The sequence below is a fragment of the Empidonax traillii genome, unplaced genomic scaffold (genome assembly GCF_003031625.1).
Source record: "Empidonax traillii isolate 1590-97213 ecotype Southwest subspecies unplaced genomic scaffold, ASM303162v1 scaffold178:size2223814, whole genome shotgun sequence".
Lineage (NCBI taxonomy): Eukaryota > Metazoa > Chordata > Aves > Passeriformes > Tyrannidae > Empidonax > Empidonax traillii.
This window is the reverse complement of record NW_020955371.1, coordinates 2,056,281-2,083,482: the sequence shown is the minus strand read 5'-3', so window position 1 is coordinate 2,083,482 and position 27,202 is coordinate 2,056,281. Positions and strand designations below refer to the sequence as shown.

At 37.7% G+C, this 27,202-nt stretch overlaps 1 protein-coding gene across 1 annotated transcript in view; it reads right to left on the bottom strand.

Annotated features, from left to right (window-relative positions):
- LOC114058629 (receptor-type tyrosine-protein phosphatase N2-like) overlaps positions 1–27,202 on the bottom strand; it is a 334,161-nt gene that overhangs the window by 96,689 nt on the left and 210,270 nt on the right. The window contains exons 5-8 of the mRNA XM_027886151.1: positions 23,048–23,210; positions 7,936–8,410; positions 1,445–1,699; positions 67–107 (exon numbers count right to left, since the gene is read on the bottom strand). Of these exons, the coding sequence (XP_027741952.1) occupies positions 67–107; positions 1,445–1,699; positions 7,936–8,410; positions 23,048–23,210 (934 nt within the window). The remainder of the gene's footprint in view (positions 1–66; positions 108–1,444; positions 1,700–7,935; positions 8,411–23,047; positions 23,211–27,202) is intronic.

The following is a 27,202-nucleotide window of genomic DNA, read 5'->3' as shown; positions in this document are numbered from 1 at the left end:
TTCACTTTATAGAAACCTGATATTCTGAGATGAAATACTTGTTTTGTTAAAATATTGGTACTCTACCTCTTTTTCAGTTCTTGCACGGGCTTCATGAGCTCCATTGTCTGTAGGATTTGAAAAACACCAATATATAGTTATGAAGGGCAAACACGATGTACAAAACAAAGACTCTCATAGGCTGCTTTGTAGCAGTGGCCTTTTTATGTAATTTAAACATTAAGACATCAAAGCTGAAAGGGCACAGTAAAGAGCACTGTATAATTTGTTATTGTTATTCTAACTCCACTTCGATAGCAAATTAATGCAAGATCAATAGACAGAGTACTTCAAGAGCCTAAGTAATAGTGTTATTTTGCTAATTAAGTGTCCAATTGTCATATCAGTTTAACAATATCTAAGGAAAAACCCTATGAAATGGGTCTAGCTGAATTAATATTTAGAGTAAAAAAAAAAAGGAAACATATACATCCCTCATACATGTTTTGGTGGAAGAAGATGACTTATTTCAATAAACATCATTCACCAAAACTATATTACAGTTCAGTTATTGTGATGATACTCAGTCACATCCTTAACCTCAGTCAAATAATGCTGTCTTTTTGGTTCATGAACTGAGTGCTATTCTTCTTTCTCAGCATGATTCAGTTTGGTTTTTCTAATCTACAAACAGATTTGGCAATTAAAATAGTCACAATATTCCTAACTAGTAAGGATTTCAGTATAACACCATGAAAAAAGACAGGAAGTTAAAAATCACTGTTTATGACTTATAGTATATGTTTCTGGTGTCCTAGATATTCTAACATTCCTAAAATAGAGAATGGATGACTGATAACAAGTCCCACTGTGGTATCCCCTCATTAATGGTAATTACTGTGGCTCCTGAATCTGCATCACAAGGAAAATATGTGTGCAGACAGAAGCAAATAACCATAATAACTCTTTTTATTCCCCAAGCAGGAAAGGGAACGAGTGGTTTTGTACTTCTACTTGTCTCAGATTTTCTTCTGCAAGTAATTGTGGCACATTAAAGAATCTGTAAAACGTTTTTTTCCATGTATTTTGAAATACATCTTGTAATATAATAATTTTCATTATCATTTTGCTTAAACACCTCTTTCTCAAGAATAGGAAATTAGACCAAACAGCATAAAGCAATTTGTATTTCAATATAATTGAGTGTGTAGGGTTATCTTGTTTGAGAAGCTTGAAGGCCAAGGTTTCACAAACAGATTTTTTTTTTTTTTTTTTTTTGTAAATAAGGAACCTGTAGCAAAGAGGAAAGAACAAAGCTAAAATTCTGCAGCCTTTTGGGGAAATACAGAAATTTCCCACCTAACTTCTTTAAAACGGATTTTTAAAAGTCTGACACTAATGTGAAACAATAGAGAAAAACTGGGATATCTGTTTTTTTGGTGTACTTAACCCTTATAATCAATACCTGGTATATTAACACTGTTTTCCATTAATCCCATTTGAAATTCTGCCTTTCCTTGAGCATCTCCTTTCTTTGTTTGTGCTTCTGTTTTGTCTTCTTTAGTTTTTCCAGCACCATCTTGTGTTTCTGCCTGAATGTCAACACTTTGAATTGCAGTGGCGATAGTGTCGGCGATCTCATCCAGTTCTGTTGAGCTGAGATTCTCCACGTTCACCTGATGTTTCTCCAGGTCCTTCAGTACATCTTTAATAAGTGTCTCTGGATCACAAAACAACATAAGCACATGATTTAGCTGCACACATGAGGCACATGTGCTTATATCAGAAAACATCTTCGTTTTCCCTGAAAAATAACTTTTCCTTCATGGAAAGCATCTGTTTTCTAAAGGAAGGCATACACATTCATTCTGCATTAAATGGATGTTAAAGTTTATGACAAGGTGAATCTGTGTCAGGAAGTTAACCCAGCAAGTTATCCTAGAGAGAGGACATCAAATTATCACTTTTTCCTTACAAGAAGAGCATTTTTTCCTAGTCTAGACTGACTCAAAATACTGAAGAAAAGTGTTAAGGCAGCTTGAATATTTTTTAGCTGCAAAACAACACTGCTTTTCTTAGAAATCAGGTTGCTTTGTTGATTTGTTTTTTGCAAGAGCTATACAGACTTCTGGAGAAAAACAAGAGAGTCAGATATTTTGTCCTTCAGTCAAAAAGCTCCTCTTCAGTTAGCAGTGGATATGGATATATGTCCCTTACACACATAGGTATGAAAAGGATAAACCTTCTAAACTGTATTGATTTCTCTTGGAACTTATGTATTTAATCATATATATATATATATAATTTGTTTTGGTTTGTCAGCTGTGAATGTTTTACCACTCACAGTGAGGAAGAAAACCAAAAAACCAAAACAAAAAAACCCAAACTTGATGTGATAAACCTTTTGAAGATAAGGAAATTCAAGGACAATGGATATTAAAGGTGAGTCAGAAGATGGAGCATAACAGCTCTTCAGGGAATGCAGTTTTCTAACTGTATATATTGCATCTCCACTTCGGTACCAGTCTGTACACCTCTGCAAAACTCGGCCTAACATCTCTTGGAGTGTGAGATACTAAAAGTATGGCTTACTGTAGCATACCAAAATAATTTTCTGTCACAACTCTGTTCTGCTTACTCATGTTGGTAAGGATTTTAGCATGCACATACATATGCATGCCAGCAATAAAGCTCTTTCTCATTGGCAGTATTGTGTAGGAAGATATGGACTGCTTTTAAATCTCTGTTGAATGTATGAATTTACATATAAGCAGTTTGAAGGCAACATTCAACTTTTTTTTCTCAATAGTGACATTCTCCCTGCTATTCCCCTGTGGTTGGACATGTTCATCAGCATCTGTAAAGAAGACTATGGGACTGTGCTGTCAGCTTTCAGGCCTACATAATTGTGAATTAAAAAGTAGGAAAACAAGAAAAAACACTGATGTAAGAAGATCTAAAAAGAAGGATTTCTTTATTTTTTAATAGCAAAGTAGAAAGAAGTAGATAGAGACCAGGAAAGAAGAAGGATAGTCAAGAGACTCTTCTGCTCCAGGGTAGAGGCAGCAGAACATCTCTGATTTTGCAGGGAGATCAGCACCAAGGATTATTTATCATTGGGAAAAAGATGCCAAGACCTTGGATACATCTGTCAACTTTCGAACCCCTCAGTTTTAACTGAAGAGGTGAGAGCCTGCAGCTAACCATCAGCTTCCCAGTGCCATCTTAAGGCAAAGATAAACTTCCTCCAACCTGACCCACAATTCAATAAGCCAACTAATGTCATTTTCCCTTAACTAAGGAGTCCATATAAAGCAAAAAAAAACTTAAGCAGCTTAAATAATAGGTTTACTGTGAGTCAAAGAGCATGTTGACACATGGGGAAGGTGGTTCTGATGTACTTTATGTTCCAGGTGAAAAGGAAACTTCTTTCCAAGAATCCACCATGATGTTATTACAAAATTCTACTGATTTAATTATGAAATTCAGCTGAGGTTGTAAGCTGTGAACTTTTGAAATTTACTTTAAAAATGATAGTTTTAAGCACACTTACATGCAAACAGCAATAAAAAAGACAGGTTAAATCCGTGATGTTACTTCAAACTCTGACAGTCAACAAAAATTTTGGTACCATACTGAAATAATGGAGTGCTTTGTACAGGAAAGTGTTCAGCAATGAGAGTCAAAGGCTTAAACTCACAATCTGTGCCAAACTCTCTTGGCCAAGATATTTGGAGGCAGCAAAATTAATACGGAAGTTTGATGGAAGCTTAGCAACACTTCAGAGAAAACTTTGAATACTTTCCACATTTCATTTTATTGTATCGATCCCCTCTATGAATTTAATAATATAGTAAAAACATAATGGCCAAAAGTGCTTTCAGTTAGGAAGGTAATCTACAAGAGCAAATTGATACAAACTGCAACTAAAGTTTTCAATAGACTTGATTAACCTGCATTCAAGAAACTTTTTCAAGAAGCACAACAACTACCTGGCAGATGACCACTTACCCACAACAGAAATGCTGAAAATTAAGCTGTAGGAAACCACAGCACTGCCAGATTACCACAGGAGCCTTGTGTCTACTTAGGTATCATTTCTGTTCTTATGTTTTATAGAACTATTGGACAATAACCTGACAGAAAAACCTAAATTATTCAAGCAGAGCTAATAAAGTCAGCAATGAAAAGACAGAATATATGTCAGATCCGAATCAAAACTAAAACTTTACAAATAAAGCATCATTTGAAGACAAATCTTAAAAGAGAATTATATTTCAGGACATATATAATTAAAAGAGTTATATTAATGTAACACTACTAGATTTTTGTTTATTTCATTTGATTCACAGCCAGCTGTCAAGACCAACTACTGAGCTGCTCAACAACATGCAGTCAACGTAGCTTTGTCATTTCTCTTCCATTTCATTTTTTCCAAACTAACTTCTTTCTGTACCTATTATCTTAGCCAAGTCTCATCTCTCCAGTTCACTTCTACAGGTTTATAGTTAATTAAAAAAAGCTTCAACCTCAAACAAAACGGCAAGAGGGGAACAGGGCAGGGAATAACATGAGAAAAAGAATGGCCACAGGCCTTAATCCAGATAATGCTGAAATAAGGCTTGCTGCAGGTCCTCCTGCTTCACTAAAACCCCCAGTGTGATACAGTGGAGCCTCCTTTTCCTCTCACTCTAGTGTTTCTGCCCTGGCCATTGCCACCTGGGCACAGTTCATCAAATGAACTCCTAAATGCTTGTGTTGACATGAGTAAAACTTTGGCATTATACACTACTTTTGGCATATAATTATATTAAACATATCATTTAGGACCAAAGGCAATAACCAAAGCCAGTAAGTATGAGGAACTTCATGTTTTTAGTTACACTAGGAGGGACAGTCACAAAAGTGTAAGAGCCTGGTGAAATTAAGGTCTACATGCAGAGTCTTGATAACTTCACGAGGTTACTGATATGATGTAAATCCATGCCCATGTTAAATACAGATGTTTCCACTTCTTGCAATGGCACTTGTTCATGTTTGCAATAAATAGCAAATTACTGGATAAGTATGATACACAAATAAATATCAGTGTATCTGTTTACAAACACCTTTGAGTAATATGATGAATGTATTAAAATCCAAGACCAAAAAGCAGATGGATACTGCAGTGGCACAGCACTCAAGCAGCAAATGTGCTTGAACATGCACGTACTTGTGCACAGCTTTATACTCTCCAACTGACCCCTTCTAAAGGGACTCAGCAATGCTCAGCCACATTTCACAGGGTTTGTGAAGAAGGCAAGTTGCCTTTCATAGTTGCCTTGGAACTGTGGTGTAGGTAAAGGCAATTATATCCTAGGTGATGTAATTTTTAATATGAGCTTCACCGGTATAATTCCCTAGTAGGTAACATTAACACCTTATCAAGGGAAAACAGCTTTTTATTGTACAACAAGTAAATCATGCCTCTTACTCCACTGGCACAAGTACCAAAGCCAGCTAGCTGGACCACCACATGGTTTGGCAGCAGTAAATTTGGTAGAAGTCCCACAGGGTGGTCTTTCTTCTTCAACCTGACCATGTGTTAGCTGTGTTCAGCAGCTGAGTGCCATTTGGAATGGTGATCCCAGCTTTGCAAGGCAGAGGATGTACAAAAACATCTTTCTTCCATAAACGTGGAAGTTTGCTATTTTTTAAAAAACATCTGAATTACTAATTTTTTGACCTTTTCAAAGCAACAGAGAGACGTATTCCATAATATTTAACACACTAACAATGACTAGACTAAAACAAACCACATAAAACCAAGCCAAATTCTAAATACAGCTGGTGCAAAAGAGAGATTAACAATCCCAGTTGCACGGCGACTACAAAGGCAGTACCCACGCACATCACACTACTCCTAGAGGTAACAGTTTCCAAATCTGATAGAAAAATAACTCCACATTTCCTTCTCTTTTATTTCTCCCTCAGGGTGCCTTGTTAGCAGATTTACCTGCCACTGTTTTGCAGCAATGCTCATGACTAATCTGCTCAGTACCTTCTGGATTGTTCTCTCAGTCCAGTTCCTTTATCTAATCCTGTATCATATGCAGCAGAGAACTGAGCACCTCATGCTTTCCAGCTTTTTAACAATTCTGTGGTTTACAGAGTGCAAGAGAGAAACAACCTGCAAGTGTACAAGAACCCTGAAGCACCAGAGAGGCTGGAGAAAGGTTAAAAGCAGAAGTAGATGGTGCACTCAGCCTGGGAAATGTGAACCCAAACCACCCTAATTCCAGTGGACAGCATTTTAAGCAATGAATACACTGGGGTCTGTCCCCACCACTTCTTTCTGAGACTGTTAAGTGGCTCAAAAATACAAAGGAAACCATATTATTTTCTACTCAAACAATTCATAATGTTATGTCTATGCAACACTTTAAAGCAAGCACGATGGCAGAAGTTCCTACAGGGCATATTATGTATGAGAAGTCAAAGTAGTACAACCCAATGAATTGTGAAACATGTTATTCCCCGTAAGTGTTAAGCATTTTTTTCCCCGTTGGCTCCTACCAGGAAAGGTGAAGTGGAACAGCTGGAGGATAATGAAACCAGCATGTGCCTAGTTTGTTTTGAGTCTAGCAACAAAATTGTCTAACCTGTGCAAGAGACTTACAGTGCCACCTGGATTTGATTTTACATTATAGTTCGTTCCTTGAAACCTATTATCTCTGGGCACCATACCAAGAATGCTTTGACTTCTAAGCATCCTTTGGATTGCAAGTATTATCATTCCTCTGCTGCAATTTTGACATTTCTGTGTGTTTGTGTGTGTTCTGTTTTGGGGGTTTGCTTTTTTTTTTTTTTTTTTTTTTTTTTTTTTTTTTTTTTTTTTTTTTTTTTTTTTTTTTTTTTTTTTTTTTTTTTTTTTTTTTTTTTTTTTTTTTTTTTTTTTTTTTTTTTTTTTTTTTTTAACAAACAACCAAATAAATCAAAGAACATTACACTTTATGGAGGATAACTACAAGAGGGATGTAAAGGAACACATATCACCAAAAGGCATTGGGATAGTGGTGACTGCAGTGTAACAGATGCAAGTGCTTGGTAATGGCTGAGGATCAATTCTTACATTTTCCAAGCATTCTGAACCACTGGAATAACATCAATATTTAGATTAATTTAAAGAAACAACAAAATTAATCAGAATTATAAAGTCTGTGTGATCCCCAAGATTTATCTTACAAAGCAGTGCTAAAGCTTATCACAGAATGCTGTGGGGTGTTACTCCCCATCTTCCTTTAAATATTTGTCAAACTATCACTTACAAGAGAAACCAGGATCCAGTCATTTTTAAACAGCATTTGCAAAAGAAAAGATGAAAATCCAGCAAATGGGTTGTTTGTTACAGAATGTGCAGACAAAACTAGATGCAACCCCACCGTCCTGTACTTATCTGTGCCCACCTACCCATGGAACTGAGAGACTCCTCCCTTCTCTGTGTTCTGTGCCAGAATTCATCTCACTGTTAATTTCTATGCTTAACTTCAAATTTTACCCATGGTCCTTGAATTTCTACTTAAATAAAGAGATATGGAACAAAACCAGGCATTTCAAATTACCTTTACACGGTGTGGGATGACTCCATGAAAACAGATTTGATAGCAAAGATATACCCATAATTACGTGTTGTTTGTAAAATGCTTTGAAAATATAACAAGTTACATAAATGCTCTGTCTTACTGAGTGCCATATATTACTGCATGCATATGGAAGGTGGGTTGAGGAATGTGGGTAGATGTTTGCAGGGAAAGAGTAGTTAGAATGGAGAACATCATTACTGTGTTATGGAAGATATAAATGTGCCAATAGTAGGAGACATATCAAACGTCTAATTTTGTTTTCTTTCTCTCAGAAATGCTCAGTGAGCATAAGGGAAACTTCAGACAAGCTAAAATAAGTAAATATAAACTTTACCGTCCACTAAACTCAGAGGGTCCTTGCGATCATCCTGGGAAGCAGATTTATGACTCAGCATCTCAGGGGTTGGCCTCAGCACTCCAGAAGAAGGTCTTGGCTGGAACAGCTTCTTCATTTTAAAATCCTCTGCTTTTCCTTTGGCAATGTTTCCGTCAAAAGGACTGACTTGCATGGAGTAGAATCTATCAGCATAAACCTGAGACCCTTTAGTCCTGCTGCGAGAGCTTTTGTCATTGCTTTGTGCTGACAGGTTCTGGGTGATGTAGGTGTGCAGTGCAGCCATCAGGGATTTTTGGTCGAGCCCCACTTCTGACTCTGGTGAGAACTTCTCCACCTGGGTCTGGCTGAAGGTCCTCCCTCGGAGGTTCTCAGTGAGCTGTTGGTGGGGTTCTGATGGATGGGCCAAAGGAGGAGCTCGCTCTTTGGGGTTTCGCCTCGGGTAGTACCTGACAGGATCATTGTAGACGTAGCTCTAGGGAGAGCAGAAGGTGGGAAAAAAAAAAGGGTCAGTATTGGTTTGTAATGGCTACTGTTTTACCAGAATCTGGGGCAATAATCCTTAGAGCTTCACAAACCAGGAAAACAATAATCAGAACCTGTAAAGTGAATGCCGATTGCAAAGCTCAAACTGTGGAGTTTGCTTGAAAGAAGCGCTATCACTTCAGTGCAAATTTTGTAAAACAGTTGATGAAATCATTAAAAAGCCTGAGAAAGAGATTAGAGGTTATTAGAGAATAATATAGCTTGAACTTGATGTTAACTATGTATGCACTATTTTCATTCAGTCAGACAAAGAAAATTTAGTAAATCCACTTTCCCTTTGGTTTTTACTAAAATTGTGGGAATAACTATGTTTTTCAGGTTACTTACCAAAAACTAGCTTGTCAAATTGAAAATGTAATTTTTAAAAGAATATCAAGAAAGTAAAACAATTCTTTGGCGTACACGAAATTCTTTGTTCTATTTTAAATTAAATCTTTTTTTCTTTTTTTCATTAAATTAAATTAAATGTCTCATCAATCTGTCCTCTGACAGCATAAAAATGTAAAAACAACCTTGACATTAGTTTTTAATTAATTTATTATTTTCAGGTAAAACAACACAGCATATTAAACAAGAATGTAAAGAATGTGTTAATCAAGCTAAAAACACATTTTTATTGAAGAGGTATTGGTGAAAAAAAAAGTGGAAAGGTGGGCTTGCACTATGGTTTTCTATTTTCAGTTTCATATTTTCATGGAAACACCAGATGGAAATTACATTAACTGTAATTTTATCCTAAAGACATTTTTGCTGTGATCACAACCTGAAGACATGACTTTTTGTTTTTTTAACAAACCAGTTCCACCCTCCTAAATAATTTCAAAAATCACTATCCTTCGGTCCCTCCTAAGTTTGAACTGAGAGGTTTACTTATATCCAGAATTATTCCAGTTGGGTTCTTTGTTTATAATTCCCTTAGGACACTTGGCTGAAGTTGCATCCCATACTGTATGTGGGTTGAAGAATGGGTCCTGCTTCTCAGCTGTGCTTTCCTGGTGCCACACAAACTACATCACAATGTGGCAAACTTAGGACAGGGACTATTTCAGCTCCCACTGCTATAAATTATAGTGAATCACTGATGTCCCTGTGCACTGATAGTATAATTTAGGACAGAAGGAGCTGCAAAACACAGAGAGGGTGAAGAGACTATACACCCCAGAACAGAGCCATTAATAGGATTCAGACAGAAAAATCATTATTTATGTACTTCTTAATGTACTTTGTAAAAGCAAAGTAAGTAAGGTTGATAAGATGTTTCAGAGATTAAATAGACCTTTCAGATTTTATCTGGGTCTTTATTACTGGACAATAGTTTTGCTTTCCATCTGACCAATTTTATTTCTTCTGATAACAGTCAGCGGATTTTATAACAAATATTCACATCCCTTGTCTTCCAAGAGGGTTTTCCCCTGCTTAAGAAATGATTGAAGAGGTTCATTACGTGGTTCCATATAATGATTTGTAGGTTTATGCTTTATGCAACTTTATTACAGAGACAAAAGGCACTTTGGCTGCTTTGGCTTGTGGTCCACCAAGCTTTGGGCTTCTGCAGGTGGTCTTTAACACAGAGCCGTGCTTTGTGAAAGCCAAGAAATTGGGCTATGCTGAGGCAGTGTCAGAGAACACAGAACTGGAGATCAAACAGCTTTGTGTCTGAAACATTTCGGTGTCCCCCAGGAGCTGTATCGAACAGCAGCAGCGCAGCTCTGGTTCAGCGCTCCAGCTGCAGGGTACGCACCGCTCTGATCGACACCAAGGGGGAGCCAGTTGTCAAAATGCAACTTGAACGCTGTTTACATACTTAATAACAAGCCCTAGACGTGAAAAACTTACAGTAGTATGTATTTATCTCTCAGTGTCGACGGGTCTTTGCATGGGGTAATTAACTCTCTAATGATACTCACTCCTGAGAAGGAGCTGCCGAGGATGGCACGAAGCACCCCCAGACGCGACAAGCAGTTCACTGAGAATTCACAAAAGCCGCCGTCTGCCTTTCCCCTCTCCTGCACTCCCTGCCTTGCTGCGTTTCGGAGGACCTTCTGGGGACAAGGTAAGGAGGAACAGGGAGCTGGGAAAGGAAGAATCATGACAGGGGAAAGAGGACATTCTCTATTCAGACATGGAAAGACACGAAGTCAGCTCAATCCAGTTTGGGTAAATGCATCCTGTTTTGGATCCCTGTTCTATATCCAGCTGGGGTTTTTTGCCTCTTAAACTTTACTAATAAATCAAGTTTTAAAAGGGAAAAAAATGCTAGACGCTGTCAAACCACCGTGAAAGATTAGGGCCAAGGGATGTGGGCTGGCTTTTGATGAGCTATTTAACAACTCTAAATACCCTTTAACATTAACAGATCAGTGATTTTCTGTTCTTGCAGACAACAAGCACATCAAGAAAGAGAAGAGCACAAACCCACCAAGTGACTGTACATAAATTGGACAGAAGTGTGCCCCAGTCCTGGGCTCAGTACTGCACCTTTATCAGGAAGGGGCAGCCTCTCAGAAGCTTGACAGGTCACACCTTGGGCAGTAAGGAATGAAATATTAAAAGTCTAATAAAAGTAAAGCACTGACAGCTCAGCTGTCTTCACAGTGTACTCACATACCAGCCCATCTGACGTAGCTTACTCTGACTTAATTAAGAGTGTCTCACAGCTGCATGGCAATCCTTCACGTGGAGGAGAAAAAATCCCCATTCCCACTGCCCCCATCTCCAACAAAACACCAAAGTACACATGCCAACTGACACATGCAAGGTGAAATCCAACTAAAATTGCAGCAGAGATAAATACAATCCTAAACTATGGGTTTGTCTAAGTGAGATGGGAAAAAACATCTTTCTTTTTACAGAAAAATATAGAAAAATATCAGTTATACGTAGTGTAGAATCCAGTGACAATTTACATCTCAAGTTATTAATAACAATTGCAGAGCACTGTGATAATCTTGTTTGTAGGGTTTTTTTCAAGCTAACCTCCTGAACATGGACATTGCTAGTATGACCTATGTCAAAATTAAATGGTATAATCCATGGTTAGTGAAAAGAAGAATCTGTACATTCCCATGTTGGTGCCTTTGGAGAATCTTTTAACACTATGGAGAAGCAAAGGGAAACAGGGAGCTGGAAAATGTTAAAAAGAAAATGAGTTTCTGGATTGATTAAACAGGATTTATATGAAGCACTGCCAGTAATAGCAGACCAAAAACCCAAAGAAACATTAAGTGAAATGTGCAAAAACTAAAAAAGAATGAAGCAGTTACAACAGAGATGATTTATACTAGCAGGGTTAGAATGCAAGTCCCTATTACTATCAAGAAAATTTTATTTTTAATAGGTAAAATACTGTTTAATTATCTCATGTCACTGATACAACATCTTTTCAAAGTACTCTGAATTGCTAAAACCCCAGTTTAAAAAAAAAAAATCTTATTTCTTCATCTGCACAGGATTTTCCTCTCCTTCACCACCTTTCAAATAAGCTATCTCAATAATTCACACATTATTAAAAAAACCCACACACTAACCTTTCTGAAGATGGAATTGTTAGGGCAACGTATTGTATGGTTTAGGTTTGTAACTAACTGACATTTTCTGCATGAAAGTTCACAGAAAGGCACATTAAATTACACTATGTAGATGCACTATGCAAAAGTCTATGGACCACATGTTTTATTTAAAAAAAAAATTAAAACAGGGGGGCAGGATTAGATACATGCAACCCGGTGCTGTTCAATTTATCCACTAAAGGGTAGCTTGATTTGAGTGTTTTGCCCAAGTGCAGAAAAAATGGAATTAAGTTTATGACAAAATGCTTCCTTTCTTGCAAATACATTTGCTAAAGCTTGAAGGAATATAGAGCTAACAAAAAAATCCCTTAGAAATGCATAAAGAAGTAATCTTCCACCCTCAGTTTGATGCGTTGTCATATGTTAATTTATGTTTGCTACCACCTAAATTTGGTTGGAGCATCATTCCACTTACAACCCTCAATTTACTGTATCTGTTTGAGGCAGTGGCTGTATGGTCTCTGAAATTAGAAAATCAAATCACAGCAAGCAGTGGAAGGCCCTTCTTTACCCACGGTGGGATAAAATAATATTTCCCAAAGACTACCAGAAATGAAATTATCCCATACCTTAACTCACTGTGTGGAGTGAAAGAAGTTTAGCTTTTTCTACCAGACACAGTGTAGATACTTTACGACCCACACAAAGTTGCCTCACGTAAACTCACTACATGGGAGATGCATGTACTCATGTGAACCCCTAAAATAAATAGCAGCAAAGTGGCACCGCCTGATTGCTAAGTCAAAGTGCAGAGTATGAACTTGTACCTCTCAATTTACCTTTAAATTAAAAGAGAAATTGAGAGAAAATTGAGAGAAATCCACCCAGCAATGAAACCTGAGGGCCAAATGTCACAGAGGAGATTATGGTGTGAAAGTCTCTGGGATGGAGCTGAGTGTGCAGTGCAGCTCTGTCCTTAGAGCATCACAGCTGAAGTAGCAAGTCCTGTGCTAACAAAGCCTTAATTCTTTAGGCTGCTGTTCCCATACAGTACTGTCCTGTCAGGGTATCTTGGCAGGCTTCCAGCCATGTTCAAACAGGCTGAAAGGGGGAAACACCTCTTTACAAACTTCTGTCTTCTGGAGATATGATACTACACGCCCTGCTCCAAATTCAGTGTAAGGTTTGTTTGAAAATAACAGCTAATGCCAATTAAAGAGTCGAATGTTTTGAGTAAAAATGGAGCAAAAGCCTTTTCTACCAGCTGATAATGAACTTTTCACTTACTATAATGACATTATCCCATGCGTAAAACCCAAGAATGTGGAAGATAAATTCAGAGCCCAGCAACTGGTAAAGAGGCCAAACCAGTGCCTCCTGCAGCAATGGGATAGCATCAGGCCACGCCCTTTCAACAGACTCAAAGGCTTCAGGCAACAGGCATCATTACAGTCATCTCACCTGACCTACTATTTCACTGATAATTTTCTGTAACTATCTTCTATTATCTTGCCTAAAAATACAACAGCTCTGAAACCACTTAAGAACTACATCAAAGAAGTAAAGGTGGTAAAGATTCTTGATTAACATCCCATAGTCTGCTGTGTCAAGAACTTGATCAAGCAAAAGGAGTCCTCAGAGTCTGCTTTGGTCAAAACTAGTGATGACTTTGCTTCCTAATTCTTGTTGTGAAAATGCAGTGCAAGAGGACTGTCTAGGGTCTTACTGTATAGCATTTAATAATCTATACTGCTGTAATTTCAGCTGATAGAGATTTGACTGTGACCAGCATACTCTACCACTCTTAAACAAAACAAAAGAAAAAAAAAAAGAGAGGACAAATGCACTGGCTTCTTTCATGTATGAGTTACTATTTAATAAGTTCACTTTTAAGTCTAAGATGTTCCCAGCCATTCTTGATCTCCCTGGGAATGATCATAGCTGCATGCCTACCTTTAACCATCTCCAACAGACTCTCTAGCCTGGATAATATTTATCATTAGCTAACATTTCTTTTACTACTGAGTAACTCACTATCTTTAGTCTTCGTAACTAACTGCTGTTTTTTCTCTCTGTTTCTGACACATCTCCATCTTATGGGTCAAAACAAAATTTCCTTTAGAGTAGGAGTTCTGGATGGTCTTTCTTCAGCATTCATCATTAGCTCATCATCACTGCCTGCAGTGATGTGGGACCCATTATAGAATGCCAAGGAGAACATCTTGACATTGTCCTGCACATACTATGAGGTGTTTATTAAAAGGAATAGAAGGGACTGGTAGCACGTAAGCAGGCTGGCAAACTTACTTGTCTGACCATGTTTTGTGTCTGTCCTGTCTCCTCAATAAACTCAATTTCTAACTATTCCTCTGGGTGAGAGGCTCTGCTCTGTGTGCATGTGTGTATTTGGTGGTCTGAGAGCCAACAACCAGAGTCAGATCACGTGTCCTGTGGTGCCTGTTGGCAGCATCTGCTCCACTTGGCTACTGCCTAGACCTGGGGACACAAGACTTGAGGCACCTTTACTTGTCAGGCTATTTCATTCATCCCTGACATTACCAGTAGGAACCAAAAAGTGACAGTCAACCCCCAGGGGATGGTAGAAATTGTGCAGGTGGTCAGTGCTGATAGATCTACCAGGATGTGTGTCATCCTCCCTTGCCTGAGAGCAGTTTGTTCATATGCCAATAAGTCTGCTACTTAAAGGTTTCAGTGAGTGATGTTTAAACACATTTTCTGTAGGCATGTGCTGGAATATTGAGCTAACCCATTATCTAAAGATGATTTACATAGAAACATGGACATCTTCATCTGCCAAAAGTTGAGCACATTAACACCAGTTCAATATATATTTATATAACTCTAACATACAAATCTAGAGGATGCTTTTACCTAAGAAACGCAAGTGAAATCTGCAGGATCAATGTTTACAATATTGCTTTACAACCCCATTGAAAGCAACCATCCAGTTGCTGGACAACTATTTGAGGTAAGGTGAGGCCTGTTCCCCCCATAAAAAATAAAAGTTGTTCCACTGTCCTAAAATGTCTGCACCAATGGACTAACACAGAGGTAGATAAAGTATGCTTAAATTTCTGTGAGCTCTACCCTCACATTAGATGAATATGATGGAAAAATAAATATGGATTCCACTTTAAAATTTGTATCAACTCCATCATCTTCTATTTACTGATCACAGTGTGCTGAAGCGGAGGGTGTAAATATTTGCAAATGACTGCAAACTTGCAGGGAAAATTACAGAAACAGAAACTCCAAACATGGCATTTGAAAAAAAAGAGTTGATTTTGAACTGAAGGATCTGAAGAAGAACCAAATCTTATTATCCAGTCGGTATTTGAGATTTTAAAAATATCAATCTATGTTTCATCTGGGAATTACTAGAAATTAATTAACTGCCCTTTTAAATAAGCCTCCAGACTTGACACACATCATTTATAATAACATTTCTATGGCACTTGTATCTTCTAATAATTGTACAAATAATTAATCCTTACAAGATAGCTGTGTGATAAGGGAAATGAGGGATTCTGTGTTAGGTGTGGAAATTCTGTCACTATGTCCTACATAAGCTGATAGGTTTTGGGTAAAGGTAAGTGTTAGGTCTAAGGCTTGAAGAGCATGATAATGCTCTGTTGCCAAATTATTAAATAAAAAAATAAATCACAAGTCACATTGGATCACCAGACTGTGTATATATGCCACAAACAACATGATTGCAATTTTGCTAGGCTTTGTAGCCATAATTCTGTTAGAGCTTTAAAAGTACCAGTTCTTCCAGAAAAAATTGCAATCTACACCAGATTCACACAGGATGGCCAAGAGGATGGAAATTACAATGTCTTATTCGATATATTTAAATAAGAGTGGATGGATCACAACTTTAAAATTCCTTTTTTTTCTCTTTACTGTTTGTGGAATGAGTTTAGGCTGACTTGCACCAATACAAACATCTTTATATTGTCGAGTGAACTCTGCTACAGAACTTATAGGGGTTTGTTTGTTAGTTGAGTTTTGGGGTTTGTTTGGTTGGGGTTTGGGGTTTTTTTATGTTTGTTGGTTTTTTTTAGGAGGACTTTAGTGTTTCTATTTTGCTGAAAGGAGCCATGGAGACAAGAATGATCCAGAAGATGAAATATATTTCTGGGATTTGAGACTTAGGTTTTAGTCTACACTTTACCAAAAAAATTACTGCATGACCTTAGAAAGGCTGTCTAATCTGTCTGTGAAACAGGGGTATTAGTTCTTTCCTACTTTGTAATGGTTTTAGGCAAATAAATATATCAGTGCTTGTGAAATGATTAAATATCATTGTGTAAGTATGACAATAGATGGGCGATTCTGTAGCTTCAGGGAGACATTCCTTTATCAATTATTCCTGAAATATTTTTATGAAAGTGTTCATGCACAGGGTAAATTACATTTTTTCTTACTTATACATAATCCTTCATGTATGAAATATTAAATTTTACATTTATATAAGTAGGGTTTAAATGTATACATCGCAGGAAGGTTTCTGACTTTTCAGCAGTCAGTCATCAGAGCAATTTCTGATGATCTTCATTCAGTCCTGTATTTTAATCAGTGTTAGATAAATAAGGGTGCTGCTTTTTTGAATTAAAGTTCCAGATTAGAATGAGCAGTGACTGAGTAATTTCGTACTAGTTAATCACCGCAATTATTATTTGCAGATAAGTTCAGAGTACATCTTCGAGCACTCGTGCACTCAGACTCTCTAAAATAAATAATAATCCTTTTAAATAATTATCACACTTCTTGGTTCTTTCAGGAGATCAATTACAAAGATTCAAACAATTGATTTTCAGCCCAGCAAAGATATGAAATTTTATTTTATATAATTTATATGAGTTTTTCCTAGCACCTTCTCCCTTTTCACTACCACTGCACTGCTAAGTCAAAACTCTCTGGCACTAACCAGTCACTTCACCTGTTTCTTTTCCCCTCAAGGTTTTGCAAAGACCTTTAACTTTATTTGCAATCTCTTTGATGTAAAGATTCTGTTTTTTTCCCAAATAATCTTTGTTTTAAAATTTATAGGAGTTGGAGATTTCTGCAGTCGAATACCTATATAAAAAGTCTACCTTGAAAATGATTGTAACTAAAAACCAAAGAAACAGAACCAACAGGAATTTCATGAAACTCCCCAATGACTCTGAGATAATTTTCCCTTTCTCCCCATAGAACATACTGAGGCCTGAATGGCACACAGGCCTGATGAAGATGTTAGTAGCAGGTAGGACGCACCATGGCTGAAGACCTCAGGGGCCAGGTCAGGGTGAAGGAGTGAAAGTAGTTCCATGACTCTTCCAGCATTAAAACCCAAACTATAAAACAGAGACTCCCTGCAACAAGAGATGCAGCCCTAGAACAAGTGTGGCAGCAACTTCCTTATTCGTGCAGCCTGTCCAGAAGGTGTTCTGGAGGAACCAAAGGACTATCCAGTTCCAGAGTGGAGCTGGGAGATCAAACATGTGAGGAAAAGCGTGCCCAGCCATGTGGGGTGGTGGCCACAATTGATCTGTGCTGTTTCACTGTCTGAAATGAGTCCTGTGTTATCAAACTAGCTACCTGAGGCATTAAAAAAGTCACAAGTCAGGCTACCAGAAGGCAAAGAGAATATGTACAGATTACAGATTGTTCATGGAAAAACAAACAGTTCCAGCTGGTTTTATTGTCTTCTGATTTTGAGACCTTCAAATACATTTGGATGGCATTTCACATAGCTTTTCTTTCTGTGATGACTAAAAAATTTTCTTGGTCAGGTGATAGCAACGTAATTGAAATCTCCTGTAACTATTCGAGTGCAGGTATTTAGACTTCTAAAAAAACTACATTGTAAGAACATTCCTCACCACCTGGGCTAACGGCTGGTGAAGAGTAGACGACAGGGGTACTTGTTCCCATACCGATCGGTTTTGCTGCCTCTCTGTTTTGCTTTGTTGCAACAATCACTGTGGATAGAGATATTTTTCTCTTCTAGTATCTCCTTTATTTAAAAATTTCCTCAAGCCTCCCCCCACGGCCCTGCTATGCCAGCGCTCACACAGAGCAGCAGCAGCAGCAGCAGCAGCACAATCAGTGAGTTCCCCTTTACAGCCGATGAGTTTAGCAACACCAGCCACCTGCTGTCCCTTCAAACCCTACAAAACCTTGCTCATCAGTTCCTGTAGGAGTGTCAACAGTATAGTGGGTTTTTTTCAGGATTTTGGTTTCAGATGTCTTGGTGTGAGAGGGGTTTGTTCTAACTGGAGGGGAGAAGGGCAGGGGAATTCACACACAGTTTGAAGCGCGTGCATTTCTTGCCTTTGTAGCTGAGATAAACCAAGATTCCTCATTACAAGTATGTGCCTGGCTATATGTTATTTTCCATAACGTATCCAGGTTTGGTATAAAGGAATCACAAAGACTGATACCACAGCATTTTGTGAGTGATAAAACTTTCATGCAGCCTAAGTGTGTGTGTGTGTACTGGGGGGAAACCAAGAAAATCAAACACAAAACCCCACTAGCTAATGCTTAAGTAACAAATGCCACCAAGTGCCCATTTTCTGAACAACTCTTTTCAGATGAACTAAAGTGAAATGTTCTTTACAACTCTAATCCTCAGGAAACAAACCCACCAAAGCTTCTGATTTGCTGCTATTTATCCCCTGGCAGAGTCGTTATCAGCTGGCTAGATTACAGCCTGCAGTAGATACTGCCTAAATACNAGAACAAGTGTGGCAGCAACTTCCTTATTCGTCCAGCCTGTCCAGAAGGTGTTCTGAAGGAACCAAAGGACTATCCAGTTCCAGAGTGGAGCTGGGAGATCAAACATGTGAGGAAGAGCGTGCCCAGTCGTGGGGGGTGGTGGCCACAATTGATCTGTGCTGTTTCACTGTCTGAAATGAGTCCTGTGTTATCAAACTAGCTACCTGAGGCATTAAAAAAGTCACAAGTCAGGCTACCAGAAGGCAAAGAGAATATGTACAGATTACAGATTGTTCATGGAAAAACAAACAGTTCCAGTTGGTTTTATTTTCTTCTGATTTTGAGACCTTCAAATACATTTGGATGGCATTTCACATAGCTTTTCTTTCTGTGATGACTAAAAAATTTTCTTGGTCAGGTGATAACAACGTAATTGAAATCTCCTGTAACTATTCGAGTGCAGGTATTTAGACTTCTAAAAAAACTACATTGTAAGAACATTCCTCACCACCTGGGGTAACGGCTGGTGAAGAGTAGACGACAGGGGTACTTGTTCCCATACTGATCGGTTTTGCTGCCTCTCTGTTTTGCTTTGTTGCAACAATCACTGTGGATAGAGATATTTTTCTCTTCTAGTATCTCCTTTATTTAAAAATTTCCTCAAGCCTCCCCCCACGGCCCTGCTATGCCAGCGCTCACACAGAGCAGCAGCAGCAGCAGCAGCAGCAGCACAATCAGTGAGTTCCCCTTTACAGCCGATGAGTTTAGCAACACCAGCCACCTGCTGTCCCTTCAAACCCAACAAAACCTTGCTCATCAGTTCCTGTAGGAGTGTCAACAGTATAGTGGGTTTTTTTCAGGATTTTGGTTTCAGATGTCTTGGTGTGAGAGGGGTTTGTTCTAACTGGAGGGGAGAAGGGCAGGGGAATTCACACACAGTTTGAAGCGCGTGCATTTCTTGCCTTTGTAGCTGAGATAAACTAAGATTCCTCATTACAAGTATGTGCCTGGCTAGATGTTATTTTCCATAATGTATCCAGGTTTGGTATAAAGGAATCACAAAGACTGATACCACAGCATTTTGTGAGTGATAAAACTTTCATAACAGCCTAAGTGTGTGTGTGTGTACTGGGGGGAAACCAAGAAAATCAAACACAAAACCCCACTAGCTAATGCTTAAGTAACAAATGCCACCAAGTGCCCATTTTCTGAACAACTCTTTTCAGATGAACTAAAGTGAAATGTTCTTTACAACTCTAATCCTCAGGAAACAAACCCACCAAAGCTTCTGATTTGCTGCTATTTATCCCCTGGCAGAGTCGTTATCAGCTGGCTAGATTACAGCCTGCAGTAGATANGTGTGTGTGTGTACTGGGGGGAAACCAAGAAAATCAAACACAAAACCCCACTAGCTAATGCTTAAGTAACAAATGCCACCAAGTGCCCATTTTCTGAACAACTCTTTTCAGATGAACTAAAGTGAAATGTTCTTTACAACTCTAATCCTCAGGAAACAAACCCACCAAAGCTTCTGATTTGCTGCTATTTATCCCCTGGCAGAGTCGTTATCAGCTGGCTAGATTACAGCCTGCAGTAGATACTGCCTAAATACTGAGAAAAAAATTGAAGTTAGTGATAAACTTCAAGTGCTTCAAAAATCACTCAAAGAAGCTCTTGCAATAAATGGTAGACATCACAGGAATTTTGGTCAATCACATGATTGAGGTTTACTGGTGTTATTTCTGTCACTGCTGCCTCAAGCCTCAAGCTGCCAGTTGTTTGAACAAGGGAAATAGAAAAGAGTTACCTGCTCTAGGTTTTGTGATGTCTTATTTTACAACATTGTATATAACTGTTCGTATGGTATCTACTTGGTAACTTTATTCTGATAATACATGGGGAAGGCTGTAGGACGACTAAAGACTGAAAGTTTGTAAAACAGATTGACTAAATATACTTAAAATAAGAAATAGCACTTTCAGAGCATAAGAAATATTTTAAAACCTGTTTGTCTTTCATATTCCTTTGTTTTACTCTTGGCCATACACCTCTGATGTCAGGTTTGGAATAAATCGAAATCCACTCAGGAAGTCTGCTAGAAGCACTAAATTTCTGCAAGATTCAGCTGTACTTCATAGCAGGTAAGGTATCAAAGCAACCAGAGTAGTGTTACATCTCCTGTTCTCTGACAGCAGGAATGAAGTGGCAGAGGTAAATATATACTTGAAAGAAAATTATTTTTAAGAAGGGCAAAGCCCCAAAGTTGCAATTCTAAGTTTAAGTAGGGTGAAGTACCTCTGTCATGTCCTTATTTTTAACCATAAAAGGGTAAGAAAGTTTAAAATATGAAATCTTACTACAGTTATTTATTGTGGGCTTTTAATTTATCTACATATTAAATACAAAAATAAGGTACCAATATTTTGTTGAAGCATGTAATTAAAGTGCATATAGTAGCCATTTTCAATGTCAAGTGGTACAACCATATCAAAGGCAGCTCAAGCAGTTACTTTCCTTCCTTCTCTTTTCAATTATTACATTTTATGGGGTTTTGCTTCTTCCTGGAGTAGCAAAAATCCTGGTTTCTCTTTTGTTTAAATGTTAATCTGTTAATGAAACAATGAATCAAGATAAAAATACCGTGTCCCTCTTGCTTTTAAAGAAGACCAGTTGCATTTTATTTGCAGAGGATAGGGAAACATCTCCGGGACCATTTAAAATTCATGCTTGATTACAAATTTTTAAGATAATTTTCCTTTCTATTTTTTAAAATTTAAATTGCAGGTAGCACATCTGACTCAGTGTCTGTTGTTTTAAAAGGCTCCTTAGTAAATAGAAGTGTACAGTTTGCTCCCATACGTGCCTCATTTCCAGATTTTCTCCTCTATATCCCACTCCCCCAGGCTTCAGAGTACCCATCTCCATGGCAACACTCGATAAGGTTGGTGGGTGGTGTTATCACAGCAGGCTTCCCCACAGAAGGTCTCAGCCATATGGATTATTTATGAACTTGCATGACAGCACCAGACCCACTGAAATACTTCCTGAGCAAGTTTTCTTGTCTCTGAAAGCCAGTGATTCAAAACAGAGCCTCCTCACTATGGCCAGCGCCCGTGAGGAGAGAGTGGAGGCAAAGTAGGAGGAAGGTGGTCCCTGTTCCCTCCTCAAAGCTTTCTTGCTGCTGCCTGCAAGCTTCCCTTGCCCCAGCTGAGCACCTAATGACATACACCATAAATCATAAGTGCTATATGTGTCAGTCAGTGAAACTGGAAACAGTGAAACTTGTGCTTCTGACAAGAATAATAACCATGACTAAATGGTTGCTACAGCTGGTGCTGTTGTCAGGAGTTGCTGTTGCAGATACACTGCAGTAGTTCGGTGACTCCGAGTTAGTCCCTGGAATAAAACGGCAGTTTGGCTTTGCCACTTTATTTTCTTCACCTGATTTTTTTTTTATCCTAAAGTTTCATTATATTTTATAGCTAAGGCTGTTGCATTTACACTGTATGCATGCAAATAGCACATACAATTTTTCGGAAAGAATTGCTATAAAAGCTGCCTAGTTCTTTAAAATCATAGAGGGCACTTTTTTTTTTTGAGCAAAAGATATAGGGTTATAAAGGCCTGTCATATGCAATCCTTTCATTTAATAATTTTTATTAATTTACCAAGCTCCATCTTACAGTGAGAAAGACACATTATTCTAGGAAAGAAAAAAAGTGTTATAGTTCTCAAATAGGCATTTTTGTGTTTTTAACATAGTGAGTACTCAAGATTTAATGTCTATGATGTATCATCCTAGTTATCTGTGCATTTATAATGTCTACAGATGAACAATTTAATTGGTTGCAATAGGCTTTCCTTATGATCAACAAGAAGTAGGAAATGTTGAGGCACAATTAATAGACCCATTATCAAAATCTGCTTAAAGGATATAATAACCACTCTAAGAAGCATAAACACCAGTAAGAATTCACATAGTAATTGAGCCAGGTTTTTGGAGAGGAGTGGTTCAGATGCTGCAAGGAGAGTTTCAGATCAGTCAGTGAAGGTGTTACCACTTTTATCCCACTCTTCCTTCTTCACCACATTCAATCTATCCCTAATTAAGGTAAAATGCTCCAGATTTGAAAAGCTGAAGCATTTACAATGCTGCAGGTGACTCATTCTGAGTGAACTTGGTTAGTGCAGTTATGACAATCAATTGGAGGAGGCAGTAAAAAACAATATCTGGTCTTGAGATGGAGGGGAAATTTGAAAAATAAGAAGAACTCAGAGAAGAAGGAAGCCAAAATCACAGAATATAGGAACCACATTAAAAATACTACCTTGACAGAAGCTTTGTCACTTGTCTTCCTTGGATACAAATTTGTAGCTGCAGACTGGGAGAGAATACCGAGATATTTAAGGTATTGCTGAAGAGACTTGGCCAAGTTCACATCATTTTCCCCATCATAATTTCTTTCATTATCTGCATTCTGTCCAAAAATCCTGCACAGCAAAAGCAAGCAAGACAACGTTACCAGCTCATCCAAAGTACAAACTGGCCAATTAAAAAGCCACTGCAAACCATGACGTTAGTCCAATACTTAACAAAAAAAGTCACTCAAAAGCTTGTCAACCACAAAACTATAGAAGGTTCAGTGTTTCAGCAAAAATAGTCAAAAAATCTTGTGCTATTAACAATTTATGTAATGAATCAAAGCTAATGATTCCACAGTAAATCAAATAAAATGCCACATCAAGGCAAAGATACATTGAGAAGAAAAGAAAACGTTTGTAAAAAGAAAACATGCATGAATAAATTGCACCCCAAAGAAATATAAGATGGTTTTAAGATTTTTAAAAAAATTGCTGGATGATGAGATTCAACATCAATTTGGCCCTGTACCGATTTACAGAATACAAGAAGACTATTGGCTGTGCAGAAATAACAGAGCAAGTCAGTTCCAGCAAAGGGCTTGAAAGGAGAATAATGAGATGGAACAAGCATTTCTTCTGATCTTCTCATGTGCCTGGGATTCACAGGACAGTGGTATTTCCAGAGCGGTTTAGATAGATCTTGGTGCCGTTTGCAAAGGAAGGCTAAAAGTGTGATTAGATGATGGTGGTGCAGAGGTTTTTATATGGGATTCAGAATGCTGTGTGCCATGAATCTGAATTATTACCAGCTGTCCTCATCTATCTCAACAACATGTCAATGATGATGATTATTTAAATGTCAGCATCAGTAACTATTTCATTCCTTGTGCAAGAAAGCAGAGAGAGTGTTCCCAGCTCACTTCCTCCCCTGTGAGTGATGCTTTGTTTTGAGGGAAATCACCTTTTTGGTGTCACCATTTCCTGCTCACATGCCCCCACACTTCTTCAGTGAAGAACAATTCCAGGTGGAAAGGCTTTCCAGCTCAGTGAAGGAATTTGACTTTCAACATCTCTCTGTCACTGTAAATAAAATTTTATTTAACCAGCCCACGCCGTGGTGTTTATGTAGGGGCACAGCCTGAGAGAGCACCATTATATCATTTTCCAAATCTTGGGTTTAATTACATTACTTTATGCACAAAGTAACAGACTTTTTTCCATACTCACAATTGTATCGAATGTGTGTCCCTACTAATTTAATGCCAATACATGTAATTAATAATCTAATTTACTGTGGTGGCTTTGCAACCAACAGTGCTAACAGGGTTGCTCCCAGAAATAGCAGAAAACCCTCTACTTCCCCCAGTGTAAAACAAGCAGGTTCCCACCAGGCACAGAAACTCTTGGAAAAAAAAGGGTTACAGCACAGCACTGCAGCAAACTTGATGAATTTATTGTAAGTCTTTCTTCCTTCTTATGCTATTTGCATTTTTCTCTTATTCCAGGGCTCTAAATTCTGCCTTGTGATGGAGGGTGGACATGCAGGTAGCATTATCCACCTCCTTTTCAGCTTAAAGCCAGACTAAAACTATTCTGCAGTTCTAGAAAGAGCTGGGCAGTATTGCTTTCTGCTTCAGTAGAGATGAACTAATCCGAAGAGCCTCTCTTCATAGAAGGGATCCCACTTTCCAACACTCATCTTTCATTCATTGATTAATTCCAACACCTATCTTCTCTTTTCTTGACTAACTTTGAAAAGAAAGGGAAAATGAAAAAACCAGACTGACTTCTGCCCCAAGGATTTCCACTGGAGCTAATGGGAACTGAATGCACAAAATACAGCATTTAGGCTGGATTTTCCAAACATTATTTACAGTCTATCATCACTGTCACTGGTGGTGAAAGCAAAATCTAAGGTCTAAGTTTTCTCATTTTTCTTCCAGAGACAGTAATTGCACTCTTGTTTACATTTCCCATTAGATATCATACTTTATGCTATAAACTTTTAAACAATTAAAATGTAAAAGACTGCAAAGCTTTGCATATCATTTGATGACAACTTTAATAAGATCCTATGAATACATATGAAAGATTTGAAAAAATTTTTGTAGTTCACCTTGTTAATGCAGAAATGAAAATGCATTAAGTGAGCTATTATTGCGAGTGAATTAAAATATTTCTTTTAAATTTGACAGAATGATATTGGAAAATGGATGAAAGACAAATACATAAAAGCACTTGGTGAGTAGGAGAAATGACAGCTGAGTTCTTGTTGTGCGCTTATTTGGAATTATTTTCAGTTTTGATTTGTTCTGAAAAATGACTTCACATACAATGAACTTTAGAGTAAAAAGACAATACCATATATAATTATTTATCCACAGAAATAACTATGTATTTCCTACAAAACTCAGCACTTTGGAAGCTTTTGTGTGGAAATATCTAAATTACTGCACCTCAGCTATTTCTAGAACGTTCACCATTAACAGATACCACATTTTTTAGAATAAATTTCTCCCTTTTAAGTGCTGAGAGAATCTTATTACTGGCTTAATGATGGTTTTATTATAGAAATAATGCTATACCCCATTTGATACATTGAAGTTTGCTGGAAACATTTGTGGTTTTGCCTAATTGCACCAATGAACACAACTGACATTTATTCCCTGAGTGCAGAATGGACTTTTTTCCTTTATCTTGAATACTCTTTCAAGAGAGGGTTTTTTGAAATTTAATAAGGACCCAGGAAATACCACGTACACTCCAGTTAGCCAACAAAGAAAGAACTTTCATCTTGAAATCAAACTCCCAGTTTCAGCATTTTTTTTTGAGATGAAATCCATGTCTTCTGTTTCATCAGATTTCATATGCACTAATTTAGCCTAAGTCAATTTACCTTTCAAGTGTCTGAGTCTATTTTCTTGCTCTCACCAGCTCTGTGGGGATTAATGACTCATTAGTATGACTTCATATTGTCTTATTATACACGTTACCCTTAATAAAAGGTCTTCCTGCCATAATGTTTCTTTGATAATTAGGTACCTACACTAAGTTGCTTTTTAAATTATTTAATTATTATCTCATAAGATTTTAGCAATCACACTGAGCACACCAAACATATATAACACACTTGATCAGAATCTACAAGAGACTAAATTTCCTACTGTTCTCTGACCTACAGAATACTTCGCAAATGGACAACCAGAAAAATCAATTAATGCTTTAAACTGTTGGCACATAAGATAATGCTTTCAGAAGCACAGCTTGGTAAGTGCAGAAAATCTATCCACACTAGAAAGCGCTATATGTGAGCACATTTGAAATTCTGATGTTCCTGAACTGTCAATACACAAAATGGATTATTTTTTAACATATAGTTCTAGTTAAAAATGCAAAAGGTCTCAAACCTGATCACAACAGGAACTCCTAAAAGTTTTCAATCTGAAACCTAAATAATTTCTTATATCTGCTTATACTTTTTATTTTACATAACTATAAATCTGGAACACTGCTGAATACAGTCTTGGACTCATGGAAATCTGGCCTGTTTTGTCTTACTCTCGTGAATGAAAGCTTTAGGTTCACTAATTCTAAAAAAATATCTCCCAGAAGATACTGAAAATCATTTCTGATACCATGCACAGAGATCAACCCATTCAGTAATGGCCTTGTGTGCCATTTCTAAGCAGTGAAAATGTTTACAGGTTCAAACACGTGTTGTTATGATCTTTGCGATAATCTACAGATCACTATCTTCTTTAAAAGTTAAGTTTCCACTTTACTCCACTTCTGAAATGTATGGTGCTGTGATTTTAAGGAATGCTTTTGAATCAGCAAACACGTGAAATACAGGGTCGAATACTGAGTTAAAAATCAAAACAAAGTGAGGCAAACACAGTCGAAGCCACTGGGCAATATCAATTATGCAGCATTTTTATTTCCATAAGAGGGCAATATAGAAAAGAAATGGTTCTGCAGTACATGTAAACCACATCCTGCAGTACATGAAGATCTGAAGTCCAACATTCACTATCTTACCCATCAAGGCTAAAAGCACTTCTTTTCAATTTCACTACTTTTGAGATTGCAGTTCTTAAAACCATGCAAGAGAAAGCAAAATT